The 15,000-nt window shown below is 39.3% G+C and overlaps 1 protein-coding gene across 1 annotated transcript in view; it reads left to right on the forward strand.

Moving 5' to 3' along the window:
• epas1b (endothelial PAS domain protein 1b) overlaps window positions 1–15,000 on the forward strand; it is a 67,999-nt gene that overhangs the window by 34,208 nt on the left and 18,791 nt on the right. Inside the window, exons 3-6 of the mRNA XM_080036958.1 lie at window positions 2,058–2,203; window positions 3,267–3,354; window positions 5,680–5,798; window positions 14,841–15,000. The exon at window positions 14,841–15,000 is cut by the window's right edge and continues 46 nt beyond it. Of these exons, the coding sequence (XP_079893084.1) occupies window positions 2,058–2,203; window positions 3,267–3,354; window positions 5,680–5,798; window positions 14,841–15,000 (513 nt within the window). The remainder of the gene's footprint in view (window positions 1–2,057; window positions 2,204–3,266; window positions 3,355–5,679; window positions 5,799–14,840) is intronic.

Here is a 15,000-nt window from a genome sequence, read left to right on the forward strand (position 1 = left end):
CACTCACACACACACACACACACACACACACACACACACACACACACACACACACACACACTCACACACACACACACACACACACACACACTCCACCACAATCGGCTACTGGGCTTTGTTCTGACACACACACATTCTTGTAGTTATATCTTTGTGAGTACACTCATTGACATAATGCATTCCCTAACCCCAACCCTTACACTAACCCTAACATAAACCTTATTCATACCTGAACCTTAAAACCTAGTGTTAACCCTCAAACAGCTCCTTTAAAGGCCTGTCCTTAAAACCTAGTGTTAACCCTCAAACAGCCCTTTAAAGGCCTGTCCTTAAAACCTAGTGTTAACCCTCAAACAGCTCCTTTAAAGGCCTGTCCTTAAAACCTAGTGTTAACCCTCAAACAGCCCTTTAAAGGCCTGTCCCAAAGTGAGAACTGGACACAATGTCCTCAATATTAAGGTGTTGAGCTCAAATTGGACCTCACAAATATAGATGTACAAGTTCACTCACACACACACACACACACACACACACACACACACACACACACACACACACACACACACACACACACACACACACAGACACACACACACACACACACACACACACACACACACACACACACACACTCACACACTCCCTCTTGAGCTGGGGCCAGTCATGTGCTGGCTGTCTTGTTTTTTTAAATAATTAGCCCCTCAGCGGGACACAGTGGAGTCTGTGTGTATAAATGTTTGGATATCGCACTGTACACATTTCAACATAATTGCAACATAATGTATACGTTATGCTCTAAAAGTGGACAGCCATTAGCGAGAGAGGGGGGGGGGGGGTGGGGGGTGTGTGTGTGTGTGTGTGTGTGTGTGTGTGTGTGTGTGTGTGTGTCTGTGTGTGTGTGCGTGTGTGTGTATGTGTGTGTGTGTGTGAGACGCAGGAAGAAGCTGCACTGGTTGTTTTTGGCCCAAAGTCAAAAGTTTCAAGAGGGAAAACAAGCCTGATGTGAACACACACCCACAAACACACACATAAAGAGAGAGAGATCCACACACACACACACACACACACACACACACACACACACACACACACACACACACACATACAGAGAGAGAGACACACACACACACACACACACATAAAGAGAGAGAGAGACACACACACACACACACACACACATAAAGAGAGAGAGAGAGAGAGAGACACACACACACACACACACACACAGATTGCAATGGCACCAATTTTCCTCTCTGTGTGTTCCTGTTTGACCGATTTACAAGTTTTCTCTCATCTCATGTCATAATGTTCCATAGCTTTTTCACACAGAACAACTATACACACACACACACACACACACACACACACACACACACACACACACAGACACACACACCATACGCACACACAAGTCTTTTAAATCAATGTCATTAAACTGAGGGTGTTTGATTTAACTTTGTACATCTATGCTGTTCCCAGTCAAAAATGACAAAGGCCATTAAAAATGAATGGTTGTTATGACTATATTTAGTGTGTAAAATGGTAATCAGCACTGTAGCTCATTCATCATACTTTCTCTCCTAAAGTGTCCGAGCACACACACACACACACACACACACACACACTCACACACACACACACACACACACACACACACACACACACACACACACACACACACACACACACACACACACACACTCACACACACTTGACAAAAAGCGCGGGAACCACACCTGTTGTCAGACCGTTTCAGAAGTGTTGGAAGCTGAATACTTGACACTTGAAGTATTGACTGACAGATTGATTAACAGATTGTGAATGTTTAAATGTTTTTTTTAAATTAATTCGCAATGGGTTATTATTATTTAAACATTTTATTTATTTTATTTGTTTAATTAATTTGCAGTTTATTTTATTCTCCACATATTTTTTTTTAAATACAATTTTTTTTATTTTTATTTTATTATTTTTATTTTTTATCATTCATTATTTTAAATTACTTTTTTAATTAATTTTCAATAACTAATATTCCGTCTCTCTCTGTGTGTCTTTAGGCTGCAGCAGCGTTGCCGGCGGCGACACAGACCTGATGGACAGTTTGTACCTGAACTCTCTGGAGGGCTTCATCACCGTGGTTACGTCTGACGGAGACATGATCTTCCTGTCTGAAAACATCAACAAGTTCATGGGCCTCACGCAGGTAAACAAGTGTGTGTGTGTGTGTGTGTGTGTGTGTGTGTGTGTGTGTGTGTGTGTGTGTGTGTGTGTGTGTGTGTGTGTGTGTGTGTGTGTGTGTGTGTGTGTGTGTGTGTGTGTGTGTGTGTGTGTGTGTGTGTGTGTGTGTGTGTGTGTGTGTGTGACTGTGTGTGTGTGTGACTCTGTGTTTGAGTGTGTCTGTCTGTCTGTCTCACTGTCTGTCTGTCTGTCTGTCTGTCCGAAAGAGTAAGGTGTGTGTGTGTGTGTGTGTGTGTGTGTGTGTGTGTGTGTGTGTGTGTGTGTGTGTGTGTGTGTGTGTGTGTGTGTGTGTGTGTGTGTGTCTGTGTGTGTACGTGGGGCTCACGCAGGTAAACAACATTAAACTATAATCAAAAAACACACTGGCAGACAGGAAGTAACTCTGAAATGAGGTCACTTCACTTTCTATGTCCACCATAGTCAATAAGACTGTTAGAAATAAGTAGTTTGTTTTCATTCAATTTATTTAATTTGAGACACTGCTGGCAAAACATAATTTTTTTCAAGCACTGGTCAATTTTGAGATTTTTTGTCTCTTCCATAACATGTCTTCTTTCATACTAGTATAAATCAAAGGTCCAAAATGCACGTGTAGGTGTTTATTTGACTAAACCTTGTCTGTTTGTGTCTGTGTATTTCTCCTATACAACCATCTTTAACGGACATTATCTCAACATTAGTTTTTCAATACTCTGAACCAAAAATCTCAACTTCCAAAGCATCGAAAATGCAAGACATGCACATTGTATTTTTAGATTAAGAAAATTTTAAAAAGTCTGTATCCAAAATCTGTTTTGTGATGACTCTAGACTCTAATATGTTGTAAAAATGAAATAAAGATTTTAGCTAACATGTATCTAAATGAGTTCGATATTTAAGATAATTATTTTCACAAGTTGGTTAAGTTTAATGATGATATTTTGTAAGTTATAGTATACATTTTTACTCTACTTACCTGCATTGTCTTCTGCCTAATATCCTAAATATTAACAAATGTATTTCATATCAACTGTGTTTGTATTGTGCAGGTGGACCTGACTGGTCACAGCATCTTTGACTTCACACATCCATGTGACCACGAAGAGATCAGGGAAAACCTCAGCCTCAAAGCAGCCGGTCAGTTAGCACACACACACACACACACACACACACACATGCACGCACGCACGCACTCACTCACTCACTCACTCACTCACTCACTCACTCACTCACTCACTCACTCACTCACTCACTCACTCACTCACTCACTCACTCACTCACTCACTCACTCACTCACTCACACACGCACATGCACATTTTGTCCAGTTCTCACTTTGGGACAGGCCTTTAAAGGGCTGTTTGAGGGTTAACACTAGGTTTTAAGGACAGGCCTTTAAAGGGCTGTTTGAGGGTTAACACCAGGTTTTAAGGTTCAGGTATGAATTAGGTTTATGTTAGGGTTAGTGTAAGGGTTGGGGTTAGGCATTTAGTTTAGATGGTTAGTGTTAGGGTAAGGGGCAAATATAGCTGTACAAACGTGTGTGTGTGTGTGTTAGCTTGTATACGTGTAAGGGAAAGACTGCGATAAGAGTTGAGAGCATGAGCAGGAGAAGAAGACTATGAAAGACACTGAGAGGGTGTGTGTGTGTGTGTGAGACAGAGGGATGAACTGTCCATTATCTGTTACAGATAGTGAACATGCCATGTTACAGTGTGTGAGTTAGAAAGTCACACAGAAGGGAAAAAATGCAAGTGAAGAGGTCCAGTAATGCACGCACACTATGGAATTATGGAAAAAGGACTGGTTAACAGGGTAGAAAAGGTATTTTACTGGGGTTTAAATGAAAAAACAATGTATCTCTCTCTCTCACTCACTCACTCACTCACTCACTCACTCACTCACACACAAACATTCACACACGCACGCACACACACACACAAAATCACACTCCTCACTAAAGTTGTGGTTGATAACTCTTATCAGCAGTGGCCACAAAACACACAAGCGGAACAATACTGTGTATTTTATAGCCCCTTTCACATTCGCACACACACACTCACACACACACACACACTTGTTCTTCCATGCGGGCTAGGATAGATGTTTTATTATTGTTTTATTGAATGGTTTGACTTAGTGTGACTTTGTACAGTTAAAGACACACTTCACTACTGCCCAAGTAGCTGTAGCGCTGACCTTGTGATGTAACGGCTTTGGCCTATTTTCAAGCGTGTGTGTGTGACCTCACCGTGTCTAAACTGTGACCGTTCCCCAGTCACGTACAGGGAAAGGATTATTAGGAGAGATTATTCATTTAGTGAATGTTTCTATTACATCAAGATCATTTTATTTGTTTTTTTTTGTATAGAAAAGTGAAACAGTTGTTACTTTGTTACAGACTGTGAAAGAATAAATAAAAAACAACTTATGCCACTTAAATCAAGACAAACGGTAAAATAAAATAAACATCAAAATACCCAAAAATAATCGCTCCCAAGTCACTGCCAGTTCACACAGCCTGAAATGAGCCCAAAAAAGGCCCCCATTCTTTCTGAAAGCCTGCACTAGAGTGCCAAAGTGAGTACCTAATTTTCTCTAGCTTAAGGCAGGACATAACGGGCCGGTTTCACAGACATGGATTAAGCCTAGTTCTGGACTAAATTGTACTTTCAATGGACAATCTCCATTCAAAATTCCATTTAGTCCAGTGCTAGGCTTAATCCATGTCTGTGAAACCGGCCATACATCTCTCAGCCATTGTGAATGAGTGGGCGGGACAGGTTCCCTCCACCTCAACAAAATGGTTCGCCGGGCCAGAAAAGAGGCAAAAGCTATAGTACGTACGTCGCTTAACTGCAGTTAATCTGAATGTTTCTATGAAAAGAAGAAAATGGAATATAAAATTAGAAACAAAAATGTAGTTATTTCATCATAGTGGAAAAAAATAAAGAATTAAACGTTGTACTGTTGGTGGGATCTGTGAAATATTCATATATTCAATTCCTTTATGAAAAATATGTTCAAGCTAAAACTTCAGAAGCAAAAAGAAAAGGTTTGTGACCTTAACACGAACAATAGTAAAAATCTGAATTACATCATTTAAATAGAACTTTCTTTGGGCTCTGTCAGATTCCAAATGATTAATTAATATCTGTCTTTGTGTGTGTGTGTGTGTGTGTGTGTGTGTGTGTGTGTGTGTGTGTGTGTGTGTGTGTGTGTGTGTGTGTGTGTGTGTGTGTGTGTGTGTGTGCGCGTTTGTGTGTGTGTCTGTCTGTCTGTCTGTCTGTCTCTGTGTGTGTGTGTGTGTGTGTGTGTGTGTGTGTGTGTGCGCGTTTGTGTGTGTGTCTGTCTGTCTGTCTGTCTCTCTGTCTGTGTGTGTGTGTGTGTGTGTGTGTGTGTGTGTGTGTGTGCGCTTGTGTGGGTTTCTGTCTGTCTTTGTGTGTGTCTGTGTGTGTTTGCAGGCAGTGGTTTTGGTAAGAAGGGTAAAGACCTGAGCACAGAGAGAGATTTCTTCATGAGGATGAAATGCACCGTGACAAACCGGGGACGAACCGTCAACCTCAAGTCAGCCAGCTGGAAGGTAGGACAGCGCGGGATATTTACACAACTTATATTTGTGTACTCAAATGTATCATGAATCAGCCAATTAACAACATGTGAACAAATCCCTCTGTATTCACCTTCAGAATAGTGTTAAGAATTAGTCTTGAAAGTTTAGTTGATCAAGTGCTTTAGAAGTTGAGAAAAGAAGACATGGGTTGCGTTCCGAATCTCATACTCTTTCTTTTTTCTATTCTACACTGTTAGACTTTTCCTTGCTATTTTACAGTAATAAGCTGGCAGCACGGTTGCCAGCTTAATACTGTAAAACATATTACAGTATTAAACTGGCAACCGTGCTGCCAGCTTATTACTGTAGAAACATATTACAGTATTAAGCTGGCAACCGTGCTGCCAGCTTATTACTGTAAAAACATATTACAGTAATAAGCTGGCAACCGTGCTGCCAGCTTATTACTGTAAAAACATATTACAGTAATAAACTGGCAACCGTGCTGCCAGCTTATTACTGTAAAAACATATTACAGTAATAAGCTGGCAACCGTGCTGCCAGTATCTTATTGTAAAAACATATTACAGTAATATGCTGGCAACTGTGCTGCCAGTATCGTATTGTAAAGCTCTAGTTATTTACTGTAAATAATTTACAGTAGTGTACATTCATTTTACAGTAACATTCTGTCAATTAACCTTTACAGTATTTTGCAGGCAACCGTGCTGCTAGTATCTTACCATATAACAAAGTCTTAACAGTGCCCTTACTGTTTAACAATAGGAAAAGGTTACTGAAATGATTGTTGTGCAAAACTGTAGTGCAGTGGCTTGTAGAAAACTGTAGAAGAAGAAAAAACATCTACAATGATATGCAGTAAATACATTTTATTTTATTAATTAATTCACCAAGTCACAATACAAATACTCACACATCTTAAGAAGATTGGACAAGATAGATTTAAAATTACCACCAATACCAGGAACATAGTTCAGGGTTCGGACAGCTTTTTAAGAGTAAAATGCAATAACTTTTCCAGCACTTTCAAGATAAAATGTCAACTTTTTCAAGGAAGCCAACGCTTTAAATATATACAGTATATACAGTGGCTTGCAAAAGTATTCATACCCCTTGGAATTTTTCACATTTTATCACATTAAAACCACACACGTACATTTATTTTACTGGGATTTCATGTGATAGACCAACACACAGTGGTGCATCATTGTGAAGTGGAATGCAAATAAAATATGGTTTTATTTATTTTTTAGAAATAAAAAACTGAAAAGTGTGGCGTACATAAGTATTCAGCCCCCCTGAGTCAATACGTTGTAGAACCACCTATCGCTGCAATAACAGCTGCAAGTCTATTGGGATATGTCTCCGCCAGCTTTGCCCATCTAGAGACTGATATTTTTGCCCATTTTTTTGGCAAAATAGCTCAAGCTTCAGATTCAGCATCAGATTGGATGGAGAGCATCTGTCAACAGCAATTTTCAAGTCTTTCGAGATATTCTCAATTGTATTGAGGTCTGGACTTTGACTGGGCCATTCTAACACATGACTATGCTTTGATTTGAACCATTCCATAGTAGATCTGGCTGTATGTTTAGGGTATTTAACCTTCTGGAAGGTGAACCTCCACCCAGTCTCAAGTCTTTTGCAGACTCTAACAGGTTTTTCTGCCCTGTATTTGGCTCCATCCAGCTTCCCATCAACTCTGACCAGCTTCCCTGTCCCTGCTGAAGAAAAGAATCCCCAACGCATGATGCTGCCCCCACCCTGTTTCACAGTGGGGATGGTGTGTATAGGGTGATGTGCAGTGTTAGTTTTCCACCACACATTGCACTTTGCGTTAAGGCCAAACATTTCCTTTTTGGTCTCATCTGACCAGAGCACCTTCCTCCAACACTTGCCACAAGCCATGCGGGGGACACAGCATATTCAGATGAGACCAAACTTGAAGTTTTTGGCCTGAATGCAAAATGCAATGTGTGGCGGAAACTAACACTGCACATCACCCCATACACACCATCCTCACCGTGATACATGGTGGTGGCAGCATCATGCTTTGGGGGTCCTGTTCTTCAGCATGGACAAGGAAGCTGGTTAGTTGATGGGAAGATGGATGGAGCCAAATACAGGACAGAAAACCTGTTAGAGTCTGCAAAAGACTTGAGACTGGGGTGGAGGTTCACCTTCCAGAGGGACAGCAAGCCTAAAAATACAGCCAGATCTACTATGGAATGGTTTAAATCAAAGCATATGTGTTAGAATGGTCCAGTCAAAGTCCAGACCTCAATACAATTGAGAATCTCTGGAAAGACTTGAAAATTGCTGTTCACAGACGCTCTCCATCCAATCTGATGCTAAATCTGAAGCTCAAGCTATTTTTTAAAGAAGAATGGGCAAACATGTCAGTCTGTAGATGGGCAAAGCTGGTAGAGACATACCCCAAATAGATTTGCAGCTGTAATTGCAGCAATAGGTGGTTCTACAAAGCATTGACTCAGGGGGCTGAATACTTTTGCACGCCACGTTTTTCAGTTTTTTATTTATAATTTTTTTTTAAAACCACGTTTCATTTTCATTCCACTTCACAATTATGCGCCACTTTGTGTTGGTGTATCATATAAAATCCCAATAAAATAAATGTACGTGTGAGTATTCATACCCCTAGAAATGTTCGACATTTAGTCACGTTACAACATTGCCTTATCTGTAAAATGGGAGGGTGTTCATAATATAATGTATATGGACAATCACCAAATTGGAGAGTATGGCCCTAAGGAGACCTTTATCAGTTTAGTTCATATGCCCAAAATGACCATTTATCAGGTTAATAACAACATGACTATACTTTTCAGGTCTCCCTTGCAAAAGAGTATTCGGTCTCAATGGGATATACCTGTATATATAAAGGTTAAAAAAAAAAAAAAAAAACTTAAGCAATATCACATGAGAGGGACAAATGTTGTCACTATATCAGCGCTGCAGTGCTTCTGTCGAAAATGCCATAGCGATAATCAATAGGTCTAGATGTAGGAAATGGTTACTAATTAGAAACGTATTTCACTCACACACACACATGTAAGAAAAATTAAAGAATAACAAAGGGCAAATACAGCCTTTGCACTCCTTTTTTTCCCGGGCTGAATTTTAAAAATATGTATAAATGTTTGCCTAGATATTGTATATTTAAATATATTCTTGAGCTTGTGTATGACCAGACACTTTCAATATTGCTAGGTTGCCAGATTACAGTTTGTGTATCTTGGTGTGTTGCCAAAAAGTGATCCTCCCAAAAAGGTCTTACAGTCAAATAAAAAAGGTATTTAAGCCAATATACGTCCATGATTTCAGAACGTAAACGGGACTAAGAGGGCTCTGGTCCAATAAAGCAACAGTACAAATGTGCCGACATAGCGTTAACATGCTGGGACCGTGGACTGAAATAACTTTTTGGCAGCACACCGCAACGACTCTGACAGCTTCACAAAATTAAAATTTTGGATCTTGGTTCTGTAACTAATGTTACCAGTGATTAATGGATTAGGTTATACATTTTTTTAATGGAGCTGCATCGAGCTAACCCAGCTGAGTGTAACATCACGTTACAATGAAGTAACCCCCGAGCTTACGTTATCTATAGTCTAGGTCCTGGGTAAGATTTGTATGCGCTTCATTTAGCGTAGAATATCTCAACTGTTATAGACTAATATGACCCCAGTGAACAACATGGGATGTGTGACAAAATCTCTACCGGGGACGAAAGTCCTGAAAATGACCACAACAGGTTACACTAGTATCACACTATGTGGTGAATGGGTCTTATTTTTCCTTTTTAGATATCCTCATACTTTTTTACCAGATTCATCTTCATATTAAGATAAATACTATTTATATACTATTTGACCTCAACTACTAGCTAACAAAATGAATTTGGAGCAATAAATTATTGAGAAGTAGCTGGTCAGCTAATTGCTAACGGTGTTGAGCGTCAATTTAGCATGCTATTTCTTTGTATCTACAAGTCAATAACGAACACAAACTCGGGATTTGGTGTAATTTACAAAGGAGAACATGAATGAACAGTCAGAGTGACATTGTCCGATAAGTTTAAACGGAAAAAAAATTCTCAACTGATTAACCTTGGCATGACTTCTGAATTGTTTTTAAATTTACAGAATAAAAAATAAAAACAATAGTTAAATTACAACACTGCAGAGAAAATCCAAGCACAAGCATCTGTACGAACCCTGATAGTTGCATTTGGTGGGGTTCAATAAGAAGAATGGAAGTAGCTGATGGAAGAAGGATTTGTCCAGCGTGGGGTGTCTTTCTGATGCACATGGAGGGGAGAGTAAAATTAAGAGAATGTCAGTAAACAAAATCAAATAAATAAACTAAAAAGGCGTACATTCACATTTTCAATTTACAACATCCATTCAGTGTGTGTGTGTGTGCTTACCTACTTTGAGGTCTTCCATTGAAACTTAGTCAATTGGTGAGGAAAGTCGTCATCCAAGGGTTTTGGGAATACAGCTTTTTGTTAACCAGGCGGCCGTCTTTCTGATGGTTCCGACTTTGGCGGCGCACTTAGTTCCCTCTACTGGGTTTATCCTGAGAAATCATTTTTAACACACAAAAGCAATAAATTAGTTATCTAAATATTTTCTTGACCCACTTCATGGTTTTGCTTTTTTATGAACTGATACAGTACATGACATGCATCATGGTACTCCACAAAGGAAAAATGCAAGCAAACAAGTTCACAAAGAATGTATTCATACTAGGGATGTGAACAATGTGTCGATTCTCGGCTCGATTTTCGACACGTGCTTAAGACGACTCGAAAAATAGAAATCGATAAATCGGGTGTTTTACTTTATTAGATGTTTTGGGGACATGGGAGACGTCCGTCATGCAAGTTCATGTGTGGTCGCGAGCGCGCTGCAGGTCCGGTGTGTCAACAGTGCAGTGCAACATATGCAGCATAAAGTTAAATTAACATCACGGTCGTAGACGAATATTAAAAGGTTATGCTTTATATGTTGCACTTTCTGTTTTCAGCCGAGTAAGTTACATTCACCTCCGACGCATGGACAGCGTTTTTAAAATTAAAGCCTCTCTTTATTATCAAAAAGCTTTGATGCAGATGAAGTCTGAACACACACAGCGGGCGGCAGCAGTGTTTTTAAAGGAAAGCGCAGTTTATCAGCACCACAACTACGTGATGCTGCCGCAAAAAAAAGGAACACTGCCTTTTTTTTTTTTTTTTTTTTAAATGGCAGTGAATCGATCGATTTGTCGATTCATGCCTCCGACACGTCGACACGCAAACAATGACTCGTTTAACATCCCTAATTCATACATTTGAGCCACTTAGACAAAATAGTATGGCAGGAGTTTCTGTATTAATAAAAAGGTTTCGGTGCTCACCTCTGTATCAATTATGTTGTGCAGGCCGACCCCCTTGCTGTAGAGATAGAAGCAATCGACATAGGAAGCCAAGGCAGCAGCAAAGTTGTGTTGCTGACTGATTTGATATGCCACCTTTCCCTTGATGCTGACCATCCACTGGTCAGCGGACAGGAGCTTTTCACCTGAAATAAACAAACACAAATTATAATAAATGTATTCAACAAAAATGTAAATGCAACCCTTTTTATTTATCTTTGCTCCCATTAAGAGTTAAGATAAAACACAAATTAATAAAAACTTTCTGTTAACACAAAAGGCTTATTTCTCTCGAGACGGAGCGCTCTCTCTGGTGTACATACCTGTGGTCAGCATGCTACATGGATTTGCTATCTTTGCATAAGATCATTTTAGGGTGGCATATTTTCAATATAATTTGGTAACAGAATGAGAGAAATAATCCCTTTGAATGCATAGAAAAGGCCTGAGATGTTGTACTTAAACTCATAAAAAATTGAAGTAAAAACAAAAGTGTGCCCTTTACTTGTAAACCAAGGTAGAACGCCAGTCCAGCTCTACTATGTACAGGAATACAAAATCTTAAGGAAGATGCCATATTTTGGAAAATATCGCCTATTTGACATCCTTTCAATAGTAGGACGAGAAGAGAGATGCCCTTATATTTCTGTTCAGCAGAAATCTAGGAACACACATCCAGAAAGCTTAGCACAATAAAAGGTAGTCTCTAGTATACACAGCCTACCTCCGTCAAAAGCCATCATTTTAACATTCCTAGAACCCCAAAACACACTCATGATGACTGGCACATTTACCCCACTATGAAATAATAATCTCAAAAATGATCTAATAATTTAAAATTATTTTCCTAATGTAGGGTATGTGGAAGTCACAATATGTAAATGGGGCGTTTTGGAGTACTATTCAGCTAAGTACAATGCTTGGCTGACTAGCAGGGGGCACATTTCTAAAGGTCCCTATTCCCCAGAGAAGGGCACATATATTCTTGTTTTTTGAGGAAAAGTGGAAAATAGGTACATTACATTTTAATTTAAAAACTTGCTTAACCTTAATAAAAACACACAGTGTGACTTTGCTACGTTGCATAGCTTTGCACGATGCCATACGATACTGGTTACCTAACTAACAAACCTAACACAACAGCTATTTTTATCTTACCAAGTATAATGAGTCTCTTCTTGACATTAACAGTGGTTTGGTTGGCATTGTCTGCAAAAAAAGGAAGAAAAAAAGAATGTGAAATCAAATGAATGGCTTCATCAATAAGTTCAACATAGTGTGTCACATAAATCACCCAAACAAGCTTAACAAATGTAGTGTGAAATAAGAGTGTACAAGTTAGCTTTTTCCCTCCCAAATTTAAAGTTAGCTAGGCTATATAGAAAGAGAGCAACCCTGCTATGCTACTTCTCATTCAAATTCCCCAGTGAAATAATAGTTTAAAAAGCCTACTAACTATGTTTGCACCCAACTCCAACACTGCAAGCGGTTAACATGTGAGTTAAAATGGTTAACACAATTTATCATCGACAAACCATTTTAAACAGCAGTACAATGTTAACCTGGCTAACACCAACTGTTACCTTGCTAATGCTAGCGCAACATGTGACTTTAGCAATGGAAAACAATCACTGAAATCCCTATTTGCGCATTGCGCCGAGCGTTAATTAACATACGAATAATCTCGTCAGCCGATAAAATATTCAAAACTTACTGTGGGTTTTGTTGTATGCTTCCAGCCATCTCACTGGAGACATTTGAGAGGCTTTTGAGGATCAAGTTCTTCGTCTCCTTCTCCATCTAGTTATTTCGCGCAACGGTTATGCTGCGTTCAGGGACACAGGGAATGTGAGATACTTTCTTTCCATTACAGAGACATCAAGTGTTTGTAATGGTTTGTAATGAATGTCCGCCAGTAGGCTACAATGTCAGTGCCAAAGAGCCTATTTTACCACTGATAACTTAATTTTCATTTTAAATCAGCACGTATCCAAATTGATCTCAATGTGGGTTATGTAGGCTACAAAAGGAAGCCCAAAAGGCTGTTTTAAAGCCAAACACCTTCTTGTTCTTCTTTTTTTTTAATTCTTAACATCACCACGCTGGTTTGAATGTGTGTTACAAAAGAACACTACAGCTAATATAATAATAGATAATGTTTTTGCTTTACTGGGAAGTAATACAATTCCAATTGACCGTTTTTTCTGAATGCAGCATCTGTAGAAGAAAGTTCTAGAACATGCATACATTGGTTGCTTACTGTAAATAGTGTTGTAAATTACTGTACTGTATGTGTGTACCCATAATGCATTACAGGAAAACAGTATCCTACCACATTTTTTAATTATACAGTAAATAACTGTAGTTTATTAGAAATTTCCCATGGTGCATTGCAGGAAAACAGTATCCTACCACATTTTTAAATTATACAGTAAATAACTGTAGTTTATTATACATTTCCCATGGTGCATTGCATGTTACAGTTTCATACTGTAAAATGTTTTAAAAGTATTTTACTGGGCATTTTCTGGTAATTAACTGTAGCGTTTACAGCAAGGGCTAACAGTGTACATACTACATCCGACGATAAAAAGAATCTAGTTAGGATGCAGTAGGCATACTATTGGGACATACTTTACTCTCTTATTTCATCATAACATTGCGCCTTGGTCTTGCCTCTTGCTTTTATATCCGTCGCATCCCCGTTTGTTTTCATATGGAGGCTTCGTCGATGTTACGTCACTTCACGTGCGCACTGGATTGTGGGTCAGAATCGCCCAAATAGGATGCACTTTTCAACACTAACAATCTTGGCCGCATGAAGTAGGACATCCGGGTACTTCTAACCATCCTAAATCTGGCCACAAGAATCGGGACATCCTAAATCTTTTTTCTACCATACTATATAGTAGAAAGTATGCGATTCGGAACGCAACCGTGGTATCGAAGAAAAAATGAAAAAAATCTCCAAAATGTACCAGGGCTTGATTTTTTAATTTATTTGTTACTGCAGTGTCTCGTCTTAAGTCCAAAACTAAAAGTAAACATGGTCACACAAAGCAAAACATATGTTCTCCCTCTAGGTGTGGCATTGCACTGGCCTTAAATCTAATGTTGAGATAATGTCCGTTTAAAGATGGTTGTATAGGAGAAATATACAGACGCAAACAGACAAGGTTTAGTCAAATAAACACCTGAATGTACATGTTGGACCTTTGATTTATACTAGTATGAAAGAGGACATGTTATGGAAGATACATAGACAAAAACAAAATTTTAAAATTGTAATTGCGCTAGACGACTCTACAGTTTCTCCCTTCTGTCTCCCCATGATATTGGTCACTGTCTTTTTAGTTTTCTTGGACGAGATGTAACTGGTAATTTCATCGCTCTGTATTTGTTACATTTGCATATGACAATTTTTTATTTTTTATTTTTTTTTACCTTTATTTATACAGGTATATCCCATTGAGTCCGAAGACTCTTTTGCAAGGGAGACCTGTTCCCATTTACACGTTACCATTCACACACACATTCATACACCGATAGCAGCAGGCTAACTATCGACATTCACACGAATAAATAAAGTTTGATTGACATTCGTTCCAGGTGTTGCATTGTACGGGCCACCTGAAGATGTACAGCAGCTGCCCCCCTCCCCGCGGGCTGTGTGGGTACAAAGAGCCCCCGCTCACCTGCGCTGTGCTGATGTGTGAACCCATCACACACCCCTCCACCGTGGACACACCGCTCGACAGCAGGACCTTCC

This window comes from Ammodytes marinus (genome assembly GCF_949987685.1).
Source record: "Ammodytes marinus genome assembly, chromosome: 11".
NCBI classification, from domain to species: Eukaryota; Metazoa; Chordata; class Actinopteri; order Uranoscopiformes; family Ammodytidae; genus Ammodytes; species Ammodytes marinus.